We start from the raw sequence: 25,611 nt of genomic DNA, 5'->3' as shown, positions 1-25,611 counted from the left end.
AATCTTTAACTAGATTAAGTGAAAAGAGAGAAGACTCAAATAAAACAAGAAGTAAAAGAAGAGATGTTACAATTGATGCCACAGAAATAAAAAGGATTTTAAGTGACCACTATGAACAACTATATATCAACAATTTGGTAACCTAGAAGAAACGGATAAATTCCTAGAACACAAAACCTACCAAAATTGAAACATGAATAAATAGAATATATGAACAGACCTATAACTAGAGATTAAAGGAAATTTAAATCAGTAATCAAAACACCCCAACAATAAAAGCCTAGTACCAGGTGGCTTCAGTGGTGAATTCTACCAGACATTTAAAGAAGAATTAATACCTATCTTTCTTAAGATCTTTCTAAAAATTGAAGAGGAGTGAATAAGGCCAGCATTAACCTGATACTAAGGCCAGAAAAAGATACCATAATAAAATAAAACTACAAGCCAATATCACTGATGAATACAGATGTAAATATCCCCAATGAAATACTAACAAACTGAATTTAACAGCACATCAAAAACATTATACACCATGACCAAATGGAAATTATCCACAGGATGAAAGAGTTTGACATATAAAATCAATAAATGTGTCTTTGACAGAATGAAGGATAAAGACATATGATTATCTCAATGGAGGCAGAAAAAAATTGACAAAAATTAGCACTATTTTATGATTAAAGCACACAACAAGTAAGGAATAGAAGGAAACTACTTTAACATAATAAAGACCATATTTGAAAAGTTCACAGCCACCATCATACTCAATGGTAAAATGATAAAAGTTTTTCCTCTAAGACAAGGAACAAGATAAAGATGCCTAATTTCACCACTTCTATTCAACATTGTACTAGCCAGAGGAATTAGGCAAGAAAATAAATAAAAGGGATTCAAATCACGAAAGAAAATTATCTCTGTTCACAGATAGCATGAATAAATATAGAAAACCCTAATGATTATACATAAAAGATTCCATGCCAAAAAAAAATGGTTAGAATAAACCAATTAAGCAAAGTTGGAGAATACAAATTCAACATATAAAAATCAGTTGCGTTCCTATACAATAACAACAATTTAAAAAGCACATTAAGAAAATAATCCCATTTACAAAGCATAAAAATAATAAAATACTTAGAAATAAACTTAACCAAAGAATCAAAAAAACTTGTACATTGAAAACTACAAAACATTGATAAAAGAAACTGAAGAAGGAATAAATGGAGATATATCTTGTGTTCATGGATTGGCAGACAATATTACTTAAAAACTCCACACTGCCTAATGTGATCTACAGATTCAATGCAATCCCTATAAAAATCCCAATGACATTTTTTATAGAAATAGAAAAAGCATTCCTAAAATTTATATGAATCCTCAAAAGACCTAAAACAGTCAAAACAATCTTGTGAAACAAAAATTAAGTTGGAGGCCTCACACTTCCTGATTTCAAAATATATTGCAAAGCTGGAGTAATCAAAACAGTACGGTAAAGGCATAAAAACAAACATATAGACAAATGGAACACAATAGAGAGCCCAGAAAACACTCTTGCATGCATCAATGAACTTATCTTTGACAAGGGTGGTAAGGCTGCCTGATGGGGAAAGGATCTCTTCAATCAATGGTGCTGGGAAAACCAGATATCCACACGCAAAAGAATAATATTGGACCTTTATTTCACACCACATACAAAAAACAACTCAAAGATTTAAACATAAGACCTGAAACTATAACATTTCTAATAGAAAACTAGGGAAAAGCTTCATAACATCAGTCTGGTAATGATTTCTTGAATTTATTCCAAAGTTACCGGCAACAAAAAAAGCAAAAATAGACAACTGAGATTATAGCAAACTAAAAAGCTTCTGTGCAGCAAAGGAGAAAAAAACACTGTAAAAAGGCAATCTATGAAGTGGGATAAAGTATTTGCAAACCATATATCTGATAAGGGGTTAACATTCAAAATAAATAAAAAACTCCAACTCAGCAACAGAAAAAAACTGTTTAAGGAATGGACAGAGGACTTAAATAAACATTTCTCCAAAAATGATATGCAAATGGCCTCAGGTATACGAAAAAAATGTCCAACATCACTAATGATTAGAAAAATTCTAATCAATACTACAATGAAATGTTACCTCATACATGTTAGGCTGGCCATTATCAAAAAAAAAAAAAAAAGAAAGAGGAAGGAAAAGAGGGAGGAAGGGAGGGAGGGAGGGAGGGAGGGAGGGAGGGAGGAAGGAAGGAAGGAAGGAAGGAAGGAAGGAAGGAAGGAAGGAAGGAAGGACGGAAGGAAGGAAGGAAGGAAGGGAGAGAAGGAGGGAGGGAAGGAAGTATGGAGGTTGCAGTCAAGCAAGATGAAAAAGTTCCAAAGATATGCTGCACAACATTGTGCTTATAATTCACAATACTGTACATTAAAAAATGTTAGGAGACTAGGTTTCATGTTAATGTCTTTTATATGAGGGGGAAAGAGAAATGAAGAAGAAGGAAGGGGGAGGAAGGGGGAAAAGGAAGGAGGAGGAGGAAGGAAGGAGGCAGGAAGGAGAAGGAGGAAGAAAAAGAAGTAGCAGTAGTAGTAGTAGCAGTAGTAGTAAGAGTAGAAGTAGTAGTAGTAGCAGTAGTAGTAGTAGTAGTAGTAGTAGTAGTAGTAGTGGTAGTGGTAGCAGCAGCAGCAGCAGCAGAAGTCTTTCACACAGATAAAGGAATCATCACCCATCAGAGAAAGGAAAGTATTAGATACAACTCTTCCAGAGAAATCATAGGTCCACAAAGATGAAATAAACTGCGGTAAATATTACTTAACTCAATAATATTTTGTTCATTGTGATTTAACTACAGCAGAGTGTAAAAATAAACAGTATTAGGAAATGGTCATCCTACATGTTAACACTTCAAAGTAGAAGTTAAGTATGTATCAAAGAAAAAGCATTTGTGAATTTGTCAGATGATTCAAACACAGATTACATGGTTTGTGGCTGTTGTAATATAGCAATGTTTTAGTTTACTGCATTAATCATACTCTAATCAAGTATAAAAAGTCAAGTGCAGAACACCCATATAAATTCCATAAGTGCAATTTCAAAAACATTTTAAAAGATGGCTATTGTGCAGCAGATACGTGCTGATTAGTCACAGAAATTATTTACATCTTTTCGAGTGTGAATGAAAATATATTTGGCAAGATTGCAATTTTGATTGTTTATAGATGATACATCTTAGCTAAAAGAATGTTTAACTCTTTTAAGCACACCTACTCTTTCATGTGTAGTTAGAATCATTAAAATAGAATGCATCTACCAAAATACAGATCCACAGAAAAAGTCTCTGAAGCAAATATTGAACAAACATTGTATCAGTTACATTTACATTTAAAGATAAAAATGAATGATAAATGAAATTTCTCCAGGAAAAGTCTGTTTTAAGAATGAAAAAATACCTGGCTTCAAAACCAAAGAATTCTAACTAATATGACCACATATTAAAAATTTAAATCCTATTTGCCTGTTCAGGATGATAAACGTCAACAAAATCTTACCACTAGAGATTCATAAAAAGAACTGTAGTGGCGATTTGTAGTTATAGTACCTTTACTTAAAGTTTCATGGAAGAAGATGTTTAATTTTTTATAGTCTCTTAAATACGAAAATTTAAAAATGTTTTCCTCTACCATATCCCACAAGCAAATGTGAAGAAAACAGAGGAATGAATGATATAATTTGTTTCCTAACCCAGAAACACACAGGATTTTTTTGTCAACTGTGAAGCCACCCACTTTGGGAGCTTTTGTAGACAAACTAATATTCACTTTATATGAATATTACTTTAATACGGTACACTAAATACCTATATTATTAAAAAATAAGAGATATAAAAAATTACTCTCCCCTAAAATAATGTGAACATTAGCATGTCTATGCCTTAATAGGATTAATATTTACCAAAACTGGGACCTTCCCATACCATGCAATTATCATGAACATGAAGTTAGATTTTATGAAACAACATAAACATAATTAATAAACTGTTATTTTATTTTCAAATGTTGTGTGAAAGGGAAATTAAGCTTTTTTAAAGTGCAATTTTAACATGTTTCTCCCTAACTTTAAATATGTCAGTAATTTGAAGCTTTTTTTCTGAAGAAATAATGAAATTCTAGCTCAGAACTATGTACAAGAATATTCATTTTTGTCATTTATATTAGCAAAACAATAAACTAAATGTACAAAAACAGGAAAAATTTAAAATAAATTACAGTAGGAACTTGCCTGCTATCATGTGAATAGAGTATAAAAATTTTATACACAAGAGTATATACTACAAAAACAAAGTAGGAAACTATATATGCAATAGTATCTTGATTTAGGCAGAAGAGTAAAATAAAACATACCAGGGAAAAAAGGAAAAAAACTAGAATGTAAAATATAGAAAAACTCATTAATGGGGTGATACAATTATGTGTGATTTATATATATTTTTATTCTTTGTGACTTTTTTCTACAATCTCTACCATAGACATGTTATAATTGAAAGGAAAAATAATAAATGTTACAAAATATTGTATTTTCCATATGTAGATTTGTAAATTATTTTTTAAAACCAAAATTTATCCTAAATACATATAACACAAAAAATTTGTGCTCACAGTGTAAATATAACATTTATAACATTATAAATGTTGTAACATTATAATTGACATTAAATACAACAATCTACACCAGTGTTAATGCAGAGGTTATATCAAAATGTAAAAAGCACAATTATTAATTGTTTCCAAATTATATTAAGGCATTTTAAGGCTTACCTTCACAAAGTTTCTGCTTTATCACTTCCCTTATTTTGGATATTGCAATATAGTCTTCCACATAAAACACATAAGTAGACGAAGGCTTGTTGGCAATAGCTCTAAGTTCGGCATCTTCTGTTTCTGAACCAACACCAATGGCAAATAATGTTATCTTACTATCTCTTGCTGCTTCAGCTGCATCCTTGACGTCATCCTGGGATTTGCCATCCGTAAGTACCACTGCTATCTTAGTCAGAAATCGTGAGGACTTGGCAAAAAGGTAATCGAGGGCAAACTGGATAGCCTTCCCTGTCCTTGTGTTTCCTCCTAAGTAGAGTATGGATTCCACTGCTGCTGTTAAATGTTCTCCTGAATCATAGCTTCCAAGAGGAATCTCCAGCACAGGGTAGTCACTATATTGAACCACTCCAACTTGAATAAACTTTGGCCCTATGTCAAAGTTTTTTGTGATATTGACAAGCCACTTTTTCACTATTTCAAAGTTTTCTGGGCCAACACTATAAGAGCCATCTAAGATGAAAACTAAATCTGTCGGAGCAGTACGACAACCTAAGTGCAAAAGAAAACCATCATAGCACATCTTTTATATAAAAAGCAAAAAGGGAGAGATTTTAAATTTATGAGTTTCAGCTATACACTAACATCATTGCTTATTTTAAATTGTCAATGAAATATGGGTAGCTTAATGCTAACCTGAAATATTTACAAAAATATAAGCCAGTCAATAGGGAGAAAAAAATTAAAAACAGATTTTCTACCAACTTCAGGACTTAGCTAGCCAATAAAATTTCATCTTTGATATATTAATAGTTGATAAAAGTTAAATGAACCAAGATCACCCAATGAATCAACTCTTGCATTATATCCAAGATGAGTTTCTAAAGGTCTGATGTCTCATATTCAGTGAATGATATAGTCAGAGCATCAAATTGTCCTAACAATCTATGATTAAAGGTATAAAGCTATTCCTTGCTTAGTAGAGATAGAGATTCTTGTTTCGAGTTACCAGGAAACACATGTGGTCAGCACATCCTAAGGTCCTTTTTGGGGGAAAAAATACCATCTTTGGTGCAAGTTACATTTGAACAAGTTATAAGCAGTTGTGGAAAGAAAAAGACTTTCCCGGGGGGTGCGAGCAAGATGGCCAAATAGGAACAGCTCCAGCCTCCAGCTCCCAGTGTGGGCAACACAGAAGAGGGGTGATTTCTGCATTTTCAACTAAGGTACCAGGTTCATCTCAGTGGGGAGTGCCAGACAATCGGCGCTGGTCAGCTGATGCAGCCCAACCAGCGAGAGCTGAAGCAGGGCAAGGCATCACCTCACCTGGGAAGTGCAAGGGGGAAGGGAATCCCTTTAGAAACTGAGAAACACAACAACTGGAGAATCGGGTAACTCCCACCCTAATACTGTGCTTTACCAAGGGTCTTAGCAAATGGCACACTAAGAGATTATATCCCACACCTTGCTGGGAGGGTCCCACACCCACGGAGCCTCCCTCATTGCTAGCACAGCAGTCTGAGATCTAACTGCAAGGCAGCAGCGAGGCTGGGGGAGGGGCGCCTGCCATTGCTGAGACTTAAGTAGGTAAACAAAGCCTCCAGGAAGCTCGAACTGGGCAGAGCCCACCACAGCTCAAGGAGGCCTGCCTGTTTCTGTAGACTCCACCTCGTGGGACAGGGCATAGCAAAAAAAAAAAAAAAAAAAAAAAAGGGCAGCAGAAACCTCTGCAGATGTTAATGACCCTGTCTGACAGCTTTGAAGAGAGCAGTGGATCTCCCAGCATGGAGGCTGAGATCTGAGAACGGACAGTCTGCCTGCTCAAGTGGGTCCCTGACCCCTGAGTAGCCTAACTGGGGGACATCCCCCACTAGGTGCAGAACAACACCTCACATCTCACACAGCGGGGTACACCCCTGAGATGAAGCTTGCAGAGCAAGAATCAGAGAGCAGCACTCACTGTTCAGCAATATTTTATCTTCTGCAGCCTCCGCTGCTGATACCCAGGCAAACAGGGTCTGGAATGGACCTCAAGCAATCTCCAACAGACCTACAGCTGAAGGTCCTGACTGTCAGAAGGAAAACTAACAAACAGAAAGGACACCCACACCAAAACTCCATCAGTACGTCACCATCATCAAAGACCAAAGGCAGATAAAACCACAAAGATGGGGAAAAAGCAGGGCAGAAAAGCTGGAAATTCAAACAATTCAAAAAATCAGAGCGCATCTCCCCCTCCAAAGGAACGCAGCTCATCACCAGCAACGGATCAAAGCTGGACGGAGAATGACTTTGACGAGTAGAGAGAAGAAGGCTTCAGTCAATCAAACTTATCAGAGCCAAAGGAGGAACTACGTAACCAGTGCAAAGAAACCAAAAATCTTGAAAAAAGAATGGAAGAATGGATAACTAGAATAATCAATGCAGAGAAGGCCATAAACGAACTGACAAAGACCATGACATGAGAAATACGAGACAAATGCACAAGCTTCAGTAACCGACTCAATCTACTAGAAGAAAGAGTTTCAGGCCGGGCGCGGTGGCTCAAGCCTGTAATCCCAGCACTTTGGGAGGCCGAGACGGGCGGATCACGAGGTCAGGAGTTCGAGATCATCCTGGCTAACACGGTGAAACCCCGTCTCTACTAAAAAATACAAAAAAAAACTAGCCGGGCGAGGTGGCGGCACCTGTAATCCCAGCTACTCGGGAGGCTGAGGCAGGAGAATGGCGGGAACCCGGGAGGCAGAGCTTGCAGTGAACTGAGATCCGGCCACTGCGCTCCAGCCTGGGAGACAGAGCGAGACTCCGTCTCAAAAAAAAAAAAAAAAAAAAAAAAAAAAGAGTTTCAATGATTGAAGATCAAATGAATGAAATGAAGCGAGAAGAGAAGTCTAGAGTAAAAAAAAGGAAAAAGAAATGAACAAAGCCTCCAAGAAATATAGGATTATGTGAAAAGACCAAATCTACGTCTGACTGGTGTGCCTGAAAGTGAGGGGGAAAATGGAACCAAGTTGGAAAACATGCTTCAGGATATCATCCAGGAGAACTTCCCCAACCTAGTAAGGCAGGCCAACATTCAAATTCAGGAAATACAAAGAACGCCACAAAGATACTCCTCGAGAAGAGCAACTCTAAGACACATAATTGTCAGATTCACCAAAGTTGAAATGAAGGAAAAAATGTTAAGGGCAGCCAGAGAGAAAGGTCGGGTTACCCACAAAGGGAAGCCCATCAGACTAACAGCAGATCCCTCGGCAGAAACTCTACAAGCCAGAGAAGAGTGGGGGCCAATATTCAACATTCTTAAAGAAAAGAATTTTCAACCCAGAATTTCATATCCAGCCAAACTAAGTTTCATCAGCAAAGGAGAAATAAAGTCCTTTACAGACAAGCAAATGCTTAGAGATTTTGTCACCACCAGGCCTGCCCTACAAGAGACCCTGAAGGAAGCACTAAACATGGAAAGGAACAACCGGTACCAGCCATTGCAAAAACATGCCAAAATGTAAAGTCCATCGATGCTAGGAAGAAACTGCATCAACTAACGAGCAAAATAACCAGCTAATATCATAATGACAGGATCAAGTTCACACATAACAATATTAACCTTAAACGTAAATGGACTAAATGGTCCAATTAAAAGACACAGACTGGCAAATTGGATGAAGAGTCAAAACCCATCAGTTTGCTGTATTCAGGAGACCCATCTCACATGCAGAGATACATATAGGCTCAAAATAAAGGGATGGAGGAAGATCTACCAAGCAAATGGAGAACAAAAAAAAGCAGGGGTTGCAATCCTAGTCTCTGATAAAACAGACTTTAAACCATCAAAGATCAAAAGAGACAAAGAAGGCCATTACATAATGGTAAAGGGATCAATTCAACAGGAAGCGCTAACTATCCTAAATATATATGCACCCAATACAGGAGCACCCAGATTCATAAAGCAAGTCCTTAGAGACTTACAAAGAGACTTAGACTCCCATACAATAATAATGGGAGACATCAACACCCCACTGTCAACATTAGACAGATCAATGAGACAGAAAGTTCACAAGGATATCCAGGAATTGAACTCAACTCTGCAGATCTAATAGACATCTAAGCGGACCTAATAGACATCTACAGAACTCTCCACCCTAAATCGACAGAATACACATTCTTCTCAGTACCACATCTCACTTATTCAAAAATTGACCACATAGTTGGAAGTAAAGCACTCCTCAGCAAATGTACAAGAACAGAAATTATAACAAACTGTCTCTCAGACCACAGTGCAATCAAACTAGAACTCAGGACTAAGAAAATCAATCAAAATCACTCAACTACGTGGAAACTGAACAACCTGCTCCTGAATGACTACTGGGTACATAACGAAATGAAGGCAGAAATAAAGATGTTCTTTGAAACCAATGAGAACAAAGATACAACACACCAGAATCTCTCGGACACATTTAAAACATAGTGTAGAGTGAAATTTATAGCACTAAATGCCCACAAGAGAAAGCAGGAAAGATCTAAAATTGACACTCTAACATCACAATTAAAAGAACTAGAGAAGCAAGAGGAAACACATTCAAAAGCTAGCAGAAGGCAAGAAATAACTAAGATCAGAGCAGAACTGAAGGAGATAGAGACACAAAAAACCCTCCAAAAAAATCAATAAATCCAGGAGCTGGTTTTTTGAAAAGATCAACAAAATTGATAGACCGCTAGCAAGACTAATAAAGAAGAAAAGAGAGAAGAATCAAATAGACGCAATAAAAAATGATAAAGGGGATATCACCAACGACCCCACAGAAATACAAACTACCATCAGAGAATACTATAAACACCTCTATGCAAATAAACTAGAAAACCTAGAAGAAATGGATAATTTCCTGGACACTTACACTTTCCCAAGACTAAACTAGGAAGAAGTTGAATCCCTGAATAGACCAATAACAGGCTCTGAAATTGAGGCAATAATTAATAGCCTACCAACGAAAAAAAGTCCAGGACCAGATGGATTCACAGCCAATTTCTACCAGAGGTACAAGGAGGAGCGGGTACCATTCCTTCTGAAACTACTCCAATCAATAGAAAAAGAGGGAATCCTCCCTAACTCATTTTATGAGGCCAACATCATCCTGATGCCAAAGCCTGGCAGAGACACAACAAAAAAAGAGAATTTCAGACCAATATCCCTGATGAACATCAATGCAAAAATCCTCAATAAAATATTGGCAAACCGAATTCAACAGCACATCAAAAAGCTCATCCACCATGATCAAGTGGGCTTCATCCCTGGGATGCAACGCTGGTTCAACATATGCAAGTCAATAAACGTAATCCAGCATATAAACAGAACCAAAGACAAAAACCACATGATTATCTCAATAGATGCAGAAAAGGCCTTTGACAAAATTCAACAGCCCTTCATGCTAAAAACGCTCAATAAATTCGGTATTGATGGAACGTATCTCAAAATCATAAGAGCTATTTATGACAAACCCACAGCCAATATCATACTGAATGGGCAAAAACTAGAAGCATTCCCTTTGAAAACTGGCACAAGACAGGGATGTCCTCTCTCACCACTCCTATTCAACATAGTGTTGGAAGTTCTGGCTAGAGCAATCAGGCAAGAGAAAGAAATCAAGTGTATTCAGTTAGGAAAAGAAGAAGTCAAATTGTCCCTCTTTGCAGATGACATGATTGTATATTTAGAAAATCCCATCGTCTCAGCCCAAAATCTCCTTAAGCTGATAAGCAACTTCAGCAAAGTCTCAGGATACAAAATCGATGTGCAAAAATCACAAGCATTCTTATACACCAGTAACAAACAGAGAGCTAAATCACGAATGAACTTCCATTCACAATTGCTTCAAAGAGAATAAAATACCTAGGAATCCAACTTACAAGGGATGTAAAGGACCTCTTCAAGGAGAACTACAAACCACTGCTCAGTGAAATAAAAGAGGACACAAACAAATGGAAGAACATACCATGCTCATGGATAGGAAGAATCAAAATCGTGAAAATGGCCATACTGCTCAAGGTAATTTAGAGATTCAATGCCATCCCCATCAAGCTACCAATGAGTTTCTTCACAGAATTGGAAAAAACTGCTTTAAAGTTCATATGGAACCAAAAAAGAGCCCGCATTGCCAAGACAATCATAAGTCAAAAGAATAAAGCTGGAGGCATCATGCTACCTGACTTCAAACTGTACCACAAGTCTACAGTAACCAAAACAGCATGGTACTGGTACCAAAACAGAGATATAGACCAATGGAACAGAACAGAGCCCTCAGAAATAATACCATACATCTACAGCCATCTGATCTTTGACAAACCTGAGAAAAACAAGAAATGGGGAAAGGATTCCCTATTTAATAAATGGTGCTGGGAAAATTGTCTAGCCATCAGTAGAAAGCTGAAACTGGATCCTTTCCTTATTCCTTATACGAAAATTAATTCAAGATGGATTGGAGACTTAAATGTTAGACCTAAAACCATCAAAACCCTAGAAGAAAACCTAGGTAATACCATGCAGGACATACACATGGGCAAGGACTTCATGTCTAAAATACCAAAAGCAACGGCAACAAAAGCCAAAATTGACATATGGGATCTAATTAAACTAAAGAGCTGCTGCACAGCAAAAGAAACTACCATCAGAGTGAACAGGCAACCTCCAGAATGGGAGACAATTTTTGCAATCTACTCATCTGACAAAGGGCTAATATCCACAACCTACAAAGAACTCAAACAAATTTATGAGAAAAAAACAAACAACGCCATCATAAAGTGGGCAAAGGATATGAATAGACACTTCTCAAAAGAAGACATGCATACAGCCAACAGACACATGAAAAAATGCTCGTCATCACTGGCCATCAGAGAAATGCAAATCAAAACCACAATGAGATACCATCTCACACCAGTTAGAATGGCAATCATTAAAAAATCAGGAAACAACAGGTACTGGAGAGGATGAGGAGAAATAGGAACACTTTTACACTGTTGGTGGGATTGTAAACTAGTTCAACCATTGTGGAAAACAGTATGGCGATTCCTCAAGGATCTAGATCTAGAAATACCATATGACCCAGCCATCCCATTACTGGGTATATACCCAAAGGATTATAAATCATGGTGCTATAAAGACACATGCACATGTATGTTTATTGCGGCACTATTCACAATAGCAAAGACTTGGAATCAACCCAAATGTCCATCAGTGACAGACTGGATTAAGAAAATGGGGCACATATACACCATAGAATACTATGCAGTCATAAAAAAAGATGAGTTCGTGTCCTTTGTAGGGACATGGATGCAGCTGGAAACCATCATTCTCAGCAAACTATCACAAGAACAGAAAACCAAACACCGCATGTTCTGAATCGTAGGTGGGAACTGAACAATGAGATCACTTGGACTCTGGAAGGTGAACATCACACACTAGGGCCTATTTTGGGGGCGGGGGGGAGGGATGGCATTGGGAGATATACCTGATGCAAATGATGAGTTGATGGGTGCTGACGAGTTGATGGGTGCAGCACACCAACATGGCACAAGTATACATATGTAACAAACATGCACGTTGTGCACATGTACCCTAGAACTTAAAGTATAATTTTAAAAATTGTCAAAAAAAAAAAAAAGAAAAAGACTTTCCCTGTGATAAATGCTAGCATGCTAAATGTAAAACGAAGCATGAATATAAAATTATCTCATTATCATATGGGCTATAAATAATAGCTATTATTGCTGATTTGAGTACAGAAGTTACAGAAGAAGACAAATATAGCTGTTCTTTTCTGTGCATTTTGTTAGCCATTCCAAACTATCGGAATTGCCCCAACAAACCAGTTTATCTTTTAGTCTGTGTTAGTCTCCCAACTCTGGGCCTTTGCAGTTGCCCTTCCCTTTTATTAGAATGTCTTCCTCTTTACCTGACTAATACTCTTGTTTCAGATCCCTGATTGCCTGTCAGCTTTACCATAAAACCTTTTCTGACCTTCCACAGTTAGGTTGCCACCCCCTCCTAAATTTATAACAGTCAAGAAGTTCAAAAAATAAAAAGAATTGCCAAAATAGGGATTTGTCTCAAAAATGTATCTGTGATTATGACATTATTCCTAAAGTGCTCTACTACAGGTGGTAGTATCCTCAGAAGGTGTAAGGGACACAATTCCAACAAGCTCTGCCATGGTGGCCACTGCCAGAGGTCAAGGAAGGGACAGCAGAAATGGAGTTCTGCCCAGAGGCAAACTTGCTAACCCAAGGGAATGCAATTTTTCTGTTATTTTTGGAAGCTCGGAAGCTGGATGGACTGGGATTAAAGGTTTATGCTTTTATTGTTTTTTTTGTTTGTTTTTTTGTTTTTTGTGTGGGGAGACGAAAGGATAGAAGAGTTTGTTGGCAGAGCTTTTCAATGTTGGCCCTTCCTAAATACTGAGACTCATTGTTGTCTGAAGCTGCTAGTGTCTGTGTGCCACCTGATTCACTCTTAGAGGGTTATTCTTGGCCCTTCCTACCCTTCTCCCTGTCACAGAGCCACAGAACATGTATTTCATAACTGCAAAGTTAGTCAAGAGCATGGGCACACAAGCAAATAATGTCATTAATAAGCCCTAGACATAATATCCGTCCTGAGAACCTCTTCCTTAGAGAGATGAATGACATTATAGAAAAGGAAGGTGATTGAAGAGCGAAAACATGGTTCGAATACTACTTACTGCCCTCACAAGCTGTATTTTACTAGGTAAGCCCCTTAACTTTTTAAAATCCCTTTTCCCACCCAAGAAAAAAAAAAAACAAAGGAAAGGGTATACACATTATAGAGTGATTGCATGAATTAAACTATAAAAGTGTTAAGCAAGCTTTAAATATCATTGTATTAATAAATTTTAAGCCAAGTTGAATCAAATTATCAAACCATCTCATTTAACTTTTATAGAGACCATAGTTAAAGTAGAATGTTTATGAGTTTTAAAATGTGAATATAAGCAAACTTTTTTTTAAAAAAGTATGCTATCTCTAAACGATAGTCTGGGTAAGAGAACTATAATTACTATAGCTCTTTATCTCTATATGCAAGCTTTCTTACAAGCAATAACAACATTCATTGAGATGTACTGTGCTAAACCATTAACATGCATTATCTCATTCAGTCCTGATAACCAATCTACAAGGCTTTCTTTATCTTCCTATTATGCAGCTCAAAAGTGGCTGAACATGGACTCAATACCAGACTGTTTGTTCCAAAGCTTGATGTGTTAGTTGAATAAACTATTGCCATAGAGCCCTCTCAAAATTATCTCTGAGGGAAGCTTTTCTTCTCAGTTAATGAGTAACATAGCAATTCATTTATTTTAGGGAGTTACAGAATCAAAAACAGTAAGAATGAGACCCTTAAAACCATTACTTGAACTCCCCTAGTTTAATTTCCAGATTAATTTATTGATAACAAAAAAGGACAATGCTGATAGTTCTTACTTGATCTTACTTCCCCATCTTCAGCTAACACAGAATTCTGAAGAAGCAGCACCAAAACCGTGCAGAGAAATGCAATATAGTGAGCCATGTTTCTGTTTTCGTTCTAAAATTTTGGTTTTAGGATTCCTAGGGAGAAAAAAAAGGCAAGTTAAATATATTAATTAAAGTCAACATCTGGCCATTATACATTTACATTTTGAAATTACAAGACCCAGTTGAAATACAGTTAATTTTGTGACTATTAGAATTAACTTAAATCTGTTTAAAATAGCCAAATTTTAAATATATTATTGCAGGAGGACAATGAATAGTGGCTGAAGAGCATGATAAATCTTAATTCATAATTGTCTTATACACATTTTCTAAAATTTGAGCTTTTTGCAAAATATTTACTAGAATTTATCCTTTGGGCATAGCCTGTAGAACCTTATCTCATTCTTTTCACTATCTGAATATTAGCAAACATTTTTCTTTTAAATATGGCTTGCATTTAAGGGACACTCAAAGAGTATTTAGTGAAAATATTTCTAAGATACAGCTGATAGAATTTAATTTTTAAAATAAGATAAAATTGTAAACATTAAGACCTCTCTTATTTAATTCATAAACACTCAGTTTCATAGTTTTCATACACCATCTAAAATAAGTCCTAGAACTTCATTTCTGGTTAGAATGCAGAAAGTTGCAAGAGACTGTCATTCACAGCGAGGACATACCAGATAAAGTACAAATTCATATGCTTTTTAAGCTCAGCAGAAATGAAATAATTTAAAGAAACCCAAAAGAACTAAATTCCAGAAGTTATTAACCTTTCATCATATAGAAGTGATTCACAACTGCTTTAATCTCTGGCAGAAAGGGAATACTGATGAGAAGGAATTTGCCATAGCATGTAAAAAATCACTCAAAGCTGGTGTAACAGATTGGAAATCTGAGGAGTTTCTGCCACAAAACAAGCATTCCTTCATTCAGCAGTTTCTTCTGGTGAGCCTCAACTAAATACACAGAGTAGATAAGTAGTACATAGAAAGTTGGAAACAGTATAGAACAGCCTAGAGAGAGTCTGCCCCTCTTCCTATCCAGGTAGCCAGAGACTTTCTCAAATATAAAACGGTGGCCATGACTTGAAAAGAAGCAAGAAATTTTTATACCTGATCAGGAGAAAAACAGCATAAGCAGATTCAAAGATTACCTAAATCCTAAATATCAGAAGTAGCAAAAAGTGTTTGTAAAATGGCAATGATAAGTACGTTAAAGAATCTAGTAAATAAGATGGAAAACATGTACAATGATGTGGAAAATTTCAGAAGGAAGATGAAAACTATACATAAAGATACAAAGAAAAATTCTAGGAATTAAATATACATCAGAAAATGGTTTATACAATGGGTTTACCTGTATCCATTGGAGGAAAAGATAAGTAAACTTGAAGATAAGTGAATAGAAATTATCAAAAAATGAAACCCCAAGGCATAAAAACATGATAAAAGGAATAGAGCATCTAGAATTTATGGAACAATATCAAGTGATCTTGATTTAGCATATAAGTAAATTTTTCTCATGAAAAAGGAGAGAATGAAGAAATATTTGAAAAGACATGCCAAAAAATTTCCAAATTAATGAAAGCCGCCAATTCTCAGATCAAAGAACTTCAGCAAACCCCAAGTGAGACACAAAGTTAATCATACCTGCATACATCATGTACAATCAACTGAAATCAAAATAAAATATAAAATTCCTAAAACTGGGCTGGGCGCGGTGGCTCACGCCTGTAATACCAGCACTTTGGGAGGCTGAGGCGGGTGGATCACGAGGTCAGGATATCAAGACCATTCTGGCTAACAAGGTGAAACCCCGTCTCTACTAAAATTACAAAACAAATGAGCCGGGCGTGGTGGCGGGCGCCTATAGTCCCAGCTACTCGGGAGGCTGAGGCAGGAGAATGGCGTGAACCCGGGAGGCGGAGCTTGCAGTGAGCCGAGATCGGGCCACTGCACTCCAGCCTAGGCGACTGGGCAAGACTCCATCTCAAAAAAAAAAAAAATTCCTAAAACTGGCCATAGGAAAAATGATACATTACCTACAGAGGGAGCGCAGTAAGAATTTTAGACAGAAATTTTCTAGTAATAAACTGAGCACTCAATCAGAAAGAAATAAAAATCCTAAATGTGTGGACATCTAATATTAAAGCTTCTAAATATATGAAACAAAAAAATGAAAAAAAAATAAGCAGAGACACATTAAAAATAATGAGGTTTTAATATCTAGCACTCAGTATTATTTAATTAGACCAGAAAAAATTAGTGGAACAGAAGGTTTGGACAACACTATTATTAACCAACTTCACCTAGTTAATATTTACAAAACACTCCAACTAACAACAGAAGAAAACATATCATTTTGTAATGCATATGAAACAGTCACCAAAAAGACAATATGCTGGAGAGAAAACAAGTCTCAGACTTCAAAAAATTGAAACCATACTGATTGTGTTCCTTGACCAAAGGGCATCTGGATATGAAGTTTTCTTTGTTGAAAAGCGTTTTATTAAAAATGTAACTTATTAGTAGATAATTGGATGAGCTTCAATAAATAGTATTTTTCTAGGACTTTGGCTATTTCACCTCTCCACTCATCATCTTTCTGTTATCTATAGGATCTGTAGTTGTCCTACAGACTTTCAGAAGTGAAAGTCCTAAAATACTTTGAAATTAAGCAACATACTTCTAAATAATCCATGAGTTTTTAAAAGCCAAAGAAGTTTTTAAATATTTCAAACTCAATAATTTTTTAAATCAAATATTTTTTGATACAGCTAAAGCAGCACTTAGAGAGAAATTTTAGCTTTAAAAGCATATATTAAACAAAAATGAAACCAATATCTAAGCTTCCACCTTAAGAAGCTAGAAATAGTACAATAAATTAAACCCCAAAAGTAAAAAAGCTATGAAATATAAATTTGAAAGACAATTTAAAAAATAAATAATTAAAAAGTTAATTATTTGGACAAATAAATATACTGCTATGCCTTAGTAATTATAACCAAGAAAAAACAGAGAAAACATAAATAATTGCCTGAGTCAGTATTCAAATAGAAAGCACCACTTTAGATCCTACAAACATTAAAAGGGTAACTGGACAGGCGAAATGAACAAAGTCTTTGAAAAACACTATTTATTGAAATTGGTCCAATTATTTAATAAAGAAGTTAAATTATTAATCAAAAACATTCCCACAAAGAAAACTCCTGGTCCAGATAGCTTCAACAGTAATTTCTTCCAACAATTTCTACAAAACAGTCAAGGGAAAAAAATAAAATAAAACTATTTGTTTCAGTGGAATTAAATGAAAATAAAGAAGAAGTGAACTCCCCCCAATTTTTATTATGAGGCCAACACAACCCTAGTTAAAAAAAAAAAAAACCTAGACAAAGATATTACAAAAAATTATAGTCCATTGATTTAGCATATAAGTAAATTTTCCATTATTCTTTATGAACAAGGATATAAAAATCTATGACAAAATATTAGCTAATTAAATATAACAATATATTTTAAAATATCATGACCATGTGGGATTTATTAGAGAGATGCAAGATGGGTTTAACACTCAAAATTCAACTTATATAAAGTAAGAGACTAGAAAAAAAAAATCACATGAACATCTCAATTTATGCATCAAAAGTTCTTAACAAAATTTAACACTCATTTATGATAAAACTTTCAGCAAACTAAGAGTAGGACTTAACCCATGAATGTGAATGCTGTCTATAAAAAAATGTACATATAACATCACACTGAGTTGTAAAATACTAAATTCTTTCCTTCTCAAATCAGTAAGTAGCTAAGGATACATTCTCATACTACTTCTATTCAAAAATGTACAAGGAGTTCTAGCGACCGCCATGTGCACAAATGAGAAATAAAACATGAAAAGATTATAAAGGAAAAAAAAAACTGTCATTATTTATGGAAAACATAATAATCTACATAGAAAGTGGAATCTACAAAAACAATAGTGGAACAAAGTGAATTTAGCAAGGTCACAAGACACAAGATTAATGGTTTCTTTATTGGGAAAAAAATACCATTTTCAATAGTATCAAAAGTATTATAAATGTGGAAATAAAGCTAATGAAATACGGAAAGACCTCTGTACTGAAACATTGCAAAATTAAAGAAACCAAATAAATGGAGAGATCCATATTCAGAATTAAAAGACTCAATATTATTAACATCTCCACCCTTCCCAAATGGTCTATAGATTCAACAAAATCCCAATTTTTAAAATTAACAAATATTCTAAAGCATGAATAAAATGCAAATGATTTTGAATTGGAACAATCTTGAAAAAGAACTCTCTTAATAACAAAGTTGGAGAACTGATATTATTTGATACTGACTTATGTCAGTCTGCTTTCTGTTATTATAACTGAATACCCAAGATGCAGTGATTTATAAAGAAAATACATTTATTTCTTACAGTTCTGAAGGCTGGAAAGCCCAAGGTCTAAGGGTGAAATCTGGTGAGGGCCTTACAGCTGGTGGGGGTTTTCTGCAGAGTCTCTGTGTGGTACAGGGTACCACATGGTGAGGGGCCTCAGGAGAGAGAACCTACCCGGCTTTTTATAACAGAACTACTTTCCTGATAACTAACCCACTCCCATGGTAACCCATTAATCAACTAACCCGTGGAAAGGATGTATCTATCCATGACAACAGAACCCTCATGACCCAATCACCTCTTAAAGGACACACCTCCTAGTACCTTTGCACTGGAGATTAAGTTTCAACATGAGTTTCAGAGGCGGCAAACATTCAAACCATAGCAGCTTGCTACAGAAATCAAGAAAGTATGGTACTATATTGACATAAAGATAGGCATAGAACAGAACACAAAAGAGTTTTGGTAACAGACCCACACTTACATGGTCAACTGATTGATTGTCAACAAAAATGTCAAAGTAGTTGGATAGGAAAGGAAAGTCTTTTCAACAAACATTGCTGAATCAACTGAAAAAACACATGGAAAAAAATGAACCTGGACTCCTACCTCATTTCACATAAGAAAATTAAATGGAACATAGATCTAAATGTAAAAGCTAAAACTATAAGTCTTCAAAGAAAAAACATAAGAGAATATCTTCACCACTTTAGGATTAAGGTGAATATTTCTTAGGACACAAAAACCACTAGCAGTTTTAAAATAAGTACATCAGATTTAATCAAAATTAAACATTTCCATTCCTTAAAAGACACCATTTAAGAATGCAAGCCAATGTTCGCATTAAAATATTTCTGACAAATGACTCATATCAGAAAACATACATAATAAAAAGAAAAACAACACAATTTTTTAAATGAGTAAAAGGTCTTGAACAGACACATTACAAAAGAAGATACAGAAATGGCCAATAAGCACATGAAATAGTACTCATCATCACTAGTCATCAGGGAAATGCACAGTAAAACAACAGTAAGATATGATATGGTTTCTTTTTTTTTTTTTTCTGAGACGGAGTCTTGCTCTATCACCCAGGCTAGTGCAGTGGTGCGATCTCAGCTCATTGCAAGCTCCACCTCCCGGATTCATGCTATTCTCCTGCCTCAGCCTCCCGAGTAGCTGGGACTTCGGGCGTCCGCCACCACGCCCGGCTAATTTTTTGTATTTTTAGTAGAGACGGGGTATCCCCATGTTGTCCAGGATGGTCTTGATCTCCTGACCTCATGATCCACCCGCCTTGGCCTCTCAAAGTGCTGAGATTACAGGCGTGAGCCACCATGCCTGGCCAATATGATTTCACACCTACAAAAATAGCTAAAATTAAAAGACTGATAATATCAAATGTTTACAAGTATATGTGAAGAAACTGGAATTCATACATTGTTGGCGAGATTGAAAATGGATGTAATCACTTTTGAGAACTGTTAGGTAAAGTTTCTTATAAACTATGGCCAGTGATTTTTCTGCTAGGTATGTAGCCTAGAGAAATGAAATTGTGTGTCCATAGCAAAAGACTTTAGCAATGTTTACAGTAGTTTTATTCATAATAATTCCAAACTAAAAATAACCCAAGTGCTATCAACAGGACAATAAATATACAAGTCGTGTGATATAATTCAAACAATGAAATACTACTCAGCAGCTCTGGGCAGGGAATCTCTGAAAATAAGGAAGCAGCCCGAGTCAGGAACTTATAGATAAAACTTCCATCTCCCTGGACAGAGCACCTGGGGGAAGGGCGGCTGTGGGTATAGCTTCAGCAGACTTAAACATCCCTGCCTGATGGCTCTGAAGAGACCAGTGGACCTCCCAGCACAGCGTTCGAGCTCTGCTAAGGGTCGGACTGCCTCCTCAAGTGGGTCCCTGTATCCTGACTGGGAGATACCTACCAGTAGGGACCAACAGACATCTCGTACAGGAGAACTCTGGCTGGCATCTGGCAGGTGTCCCTCTGGGACAAAGCTTCCCTGGAAAGGGGAAAGAACAGGCAGCAATCTTTGCTGTTCTGCAGTCTCCACTGGTGATACCCAGGCAAACAGGATGTGGAATGGACCTCCAGCAAACTCCAGCAGACCTGCAGCAGACAGGCCTGACTGTTAGAATGAAAACAAACAAACAAAAAGGAATAGCACGTCCACTCAAGGACCCCATCTGAAAGTCACCAACATCAAAGACCATGTTGGTAGATAAATTCACAGAGATGGGGAGAAACCAGTGCAAAAATGTTGAAAATTCCAAAAACCAGAACACCTCTTGTCCTCCAAGGGATCACAACTCCTCACCAGCAAGGGAACAAAACTGGACAGAGAATGAGTTTGACGAATTGACAAAAGTAGGCTTCAGAAGGTGGATAATAACAAACTCCTCCAAGCTAAAGGACCATGTTCTAACCTGATGTAAGGAAGATAAGAACCTTGAAAAAAGATTAGATGAATTGATAACTAGAATAACCAGTTTAGAGAAGAACACAAATGACCTGATGGAGCTGAAAAACACAACAAGAGAACTTCGTGAAGCATACACAAGTATCAATAGCTGAATCAATGAAGCAGAAGAAAGGATATCAGAGATTGAAGATCAACTTAATGAAATAAAGTGAGAAGACAAGATTAGAGAAAAAAGAATAAAAAGGAATGAACAAAGCCTCCAAGAAATATGGGACTATGTGAAAAGATCAAATCTATATTTGACTGGTGTACCTGAAAGTGACGGGGAGAATGGAACCAAATTGGAAAACACTCTTCGGGATATTTTCCAGGAGAACTTCTCCAACCTGGAAAGACAGGCCAACATTCAAATTCAGGAAATACAGAGAATACCACAAAGATACTCCTCGAGAAGAGCAACCCCAAGACACATAATTGTCAGATTCACCAAGGTTGAAAGGAAGGAAAAAACATTAAGGGCACCAGAAAGAAAAGTTGGGTTACCCATAAATGGAAGCCCATCAGACTAATAGCAGATCTCTCAGCAGAAACCCTACAAGCCAGAAGAGAGTGGGGGCCAATATTCTACATTCTTAAATAAAAGAATTTTCAACCCAGAATTTCATATCCAGTTAACCTAAGCTTCATAAGCTAAGAAGAAATAAAATCCTCTAGAGACAAGCAAATGTTGAGAAATTTTATCTCACCACCAGGCCTGCCTTACAAGAGCTCCCGAAGGAAGCGCTAAACATGGCCAGGAAAAACTAGTAGCAGCCACTGCAAAAACATACCAAATTGTAAAGACAATCGACACTACAAAGAAACAAATTCAAAAGCTAGCAGAAGACAAGAAATAACTAAGATCAGAGCAGAAGTGAAAGAGATAGAAACACGAAAACCCTTCAAAAAAAATCATCAAATCCAGGAGTTGGTTTTCTGAAAAGATCAACAAAATAGATAGACTGCTATGAAGACTAATAAAGAAGAAAAGAGAGAAGAATCAAATAGACACAATAAAAAATGATATAGGGGATCCCACAGAAATACAAACTACCATCAAATAATACTATAAACATGTCTATGCAAATAAACTAGAAAACTAGAATAAATGGATAAATTCCTGGACACATACACCCTCCCACATCTAAATCAGGAAAAAGTCAAATCCCTGAATAGACCAATAACAAGTTCTGAAATTGAGGCAGTAATTAATAGCCTACCAACAAAAAAAGTCCAGGACCAGACGGATTCACAGCCGAATTCTACCAGAGGTACAAAGAGGAGCTGGTACCATTCCTTCTGAAACTATTCCAATCAATAGAAAAAGAGGGAATCCTCCCTAGCTCATTTTATGAGGCCAGCATCATCCTGATATCAAAACCTGGCAGAGACACAACAAAAAAAGAAAACTGCAGGCAAATATCCCTGATGAGCATCAATGCAAAAATCCTCAATAAAATACTGGCAAATCGAATCTGGTAGCACATCAAAAACTTTATCTACCACAATCAAGTCAGGTACATCCCTGGGATGCAAGGCTGGTTCAACATATGCAAATCAATAAATGTAATTCATCACATAAACAGCACCAATGTCAAAAACCACATGATTATCTCAATAGATGCAGAAAAGGCCTTCGACAAAATTCAACACCCCTTCATGCTAAAAACTCTCCATAAGCTAGGTATCGATGGAACATATCTCAAAATAATAAGAGCTATTTATGACAAACCCACAGACAGCCAATATCATACTGAATGGGCAAAAACTGGAAGCATTCCCTTTGAAAACCAGCACGAGACAAGGATGTCCTCTCTCACCATTCCTATTCAACATAGTATTGTAAGTTCTGGCCATGGCAGTCAGGCAAGAGAAAGAAATAATGGGTATTCAAATAGGAAGAGAGGAAGTCAAATTGTCTCAGTTTGCAGATGACAAGACTGTATATTTAGAAAACCCCATCATCTCAGCTCAAAATCTTCTTAAGCCGGTAAGCACTTCACCAAACTCTCAGGATACAAAATCAATATGCAAAAAGCACAAGCATTCCTATACATCAATAACAGACAAACAGACAGTCAATAATCCTAGCACTCTGGGAGGTGGAGGTGGGCAGATCACAAGGTCAGGAGCTCTAGACCAGCCTGAACAACATGGTGAAACCTCTCTCTAATAAAAATACAAAAAAAAACAACAAATAGTTGGTTGTGGTGGCAGTTGCCTGTAGTCTCAGCTACTGAGGAGGCTAAGGCAGGAGAGATGCCTGAACCAGGGAAGCAGAGGTTGCAGTGAGCTGAGATCACACCACTGCACTCCAGATTGGACAACAGGGCAAGACTCCATCTCAAAAAAAAAAAAAAAACTACCAGAGAGCCAAATCAAGAGTGAACTCCCATTTACTATTGCTACAAAGAGAATAAAATACCTAGGAATACAACTTACAAGGGAAGGACCTCTTTAAGAAGTACTACAAACCACTGCTCAAGGAAGTAAGAGAGGACACAAACAAGTGGAAAAACAGTCCATGCTTATGGAAAGGAAGAATCAATATCGTGAAAATGGCCATACTGCCCATTGCTTTTCTTCACAGAATTGGAAAAAACTACTTTAAAATTCATATAGAACCAAAAAAGAGCCCGCATAACCAAGACAATCCTAAGCAAAAAGAACAAAGCTGGAGGCATCATGCTACCTGACTTCAAACTATACTACAAGGCTACAGTAACCGAACCAGCATGGTACTGGTACCAAAACAGATATATAGACCAATGGAGGCCTTGGAAATAAAACCACACATCTACAAACATCTTATCTTTGACAAACCTGACACAAACAAGCAATGGGGAAAAGATTCCCTATTTAATAAATGGTGTTGGGAAAACTAGCTAGCCATAAGCAGAAAAGTGAAACTGGACCCCTTCCTTACACCTTATACAAAAATCAACTCAAGATAGATTAAAGACTTAAACAAAAGACCTTAAACCATAAAAATCCTAGAAGAAAACCTAGGCAATACCATTCAGGACATAGGCATGGGCAAAGACTTCATGTCTAAAATACCAAAAGCAATGACAACAAACGCTAAAATTGACAAATGGGATCGAATTAAACTAAAGAGCTTCTGCATAGCAAAATAAACTACCATGAGAATGGGAGAAAAATGTTGCAATCTATCTATGCAACTGACAAAGAGCTAATATCCAGAATCCACAAAGAACTTAAACAAATTTACAAGAAAAAACAACCCCATCAAAAAGTGGGCAAAGGATTAGAACAGACATTTCTCAAAAGAAGACATTTATGCAGCCGACAAGCATATGAAAAAAGCTCATCATCACTGATCGTTAGAGAAATGCAAACCAAAACCACAATGAGATACCATCTCATGCCAGTTAGAATGATGATCATTAAAAAGTCAGGAAACAACAGATGCTGGAGAGGATTAGGAGAAATAGGAATGCTTTTACACTGTTGGTGGGAGTGTAAATTAGTTCAACCACTGGGGAAGACAGTGTGGTGATTCCTCAAGGATCTAGAACTAGAAATATCATTTGACCCAGCAATCCCATTACTGGGTATATACCCAAAGGATTATAAATCATTCTAATATAGGGATATATGCACAGGTATGTTTATTGTGGCACTATTCACAATAGCAAAGACTTGGAACCAACCCAAATGTCCATCAATGATAGACTGGATTAAGAAAATGTGGCACATATATACCATGGAATACTATGCAGTCATAAAAAAGGATGAGTTCATGTCCTTTGCAGGGACATGGATGAAGCTGGGAATCATCATTCTCGGCAAACTATTCCAAGAACAGAAAACCAAACACCGCATGTTCTCACTCATAAGTGGGAGTTGAACAATGAGAACACATGGACACAGGGAGGGGAACATCACACACTGGGGCCTGTCGGGGGGTGGGGGCCTAGGGATAACATTAGGAGAAATTCCCAATGTAGGTGACAGATTGATGAGTGCAGCAAACCACCCTGGCATGTGTATACCTATGTAACAAAACTGTACATTCTGTTGATGTATCCCAGAACTTAAAGTATAGTAAAAAATAATAATTTAATAATTTAAAAAAAGAAATACTAACCAGCAGTCAAAAAACCATGAACTGTTACAGGAAACAACATGAATAAATTTAAAATACATTATATTTAATAAAAGAAGCCAGACACAAAAGAATACATACAGTATGTTTCTAGTTGTGGGAAGCCCCAAAACAGGCAAAACTAATCTATGGTGTTAGAAACCAGGAAACCTTTGCCTGAAAGTGGCACAAGTAAACTTCCCTGGTAACAGAAACAGGCTATGTTTGCAAAGTCAGTGTTCGGATATATGAACTCATCTAAGGCAATTAAACCA

General features: G+C 36.6%; 1 protein-coding gene across 1 annotated transcript in view; it reads right to left on the bottom strand.

Annotated features, from left to right (window-relative positions):
- Window positions 1–25,611, bottom strand: part of COL21A1 (collagen type XXI alpha 1 chain) — a 202,163-nt gene that overhangs the window by 117,956 nt on the left and 58,596 nt on the right. Inside the window, exons 2-3 of the mRNA XM_078001279.1 lie at window positions 14,300–14,425; window positions 4,808–5,359 (exon numbers count right to left, since the gene is read on the bottom strand). Coding sequence (XP_077857405.1) covers window positions 4,808–5,359; window positions 14,300–14,387 — 640 coding nt within the window. The 5' untranslated portion in view covers window positions 14,388–14,425. The remainder of the gene's footprint in view (window positions 1–4,807; window positions 5,360–14,299; window positions 14,426–25,611) is intronic.

Source organism: Macaca mulatta, chromosome 4 (genome assembly GCF_049350105.2).
Source record: "Macaca mulatta isolate MMU2019108-1 chromosome 4, T2T-MMU8v2.0, whole genome shotgun sequence".
NCBI classification, from domain to species: Eukaryota; Metazoa; Chordata; class Mammalia; order Primates; family Cercopithecidae; genus Macaca; species Macaca mulatta.
Note: the sequence above shows the minus strand (reverse complement) of the source record. Positions and strands in the feature narration are given on the sequence as shown.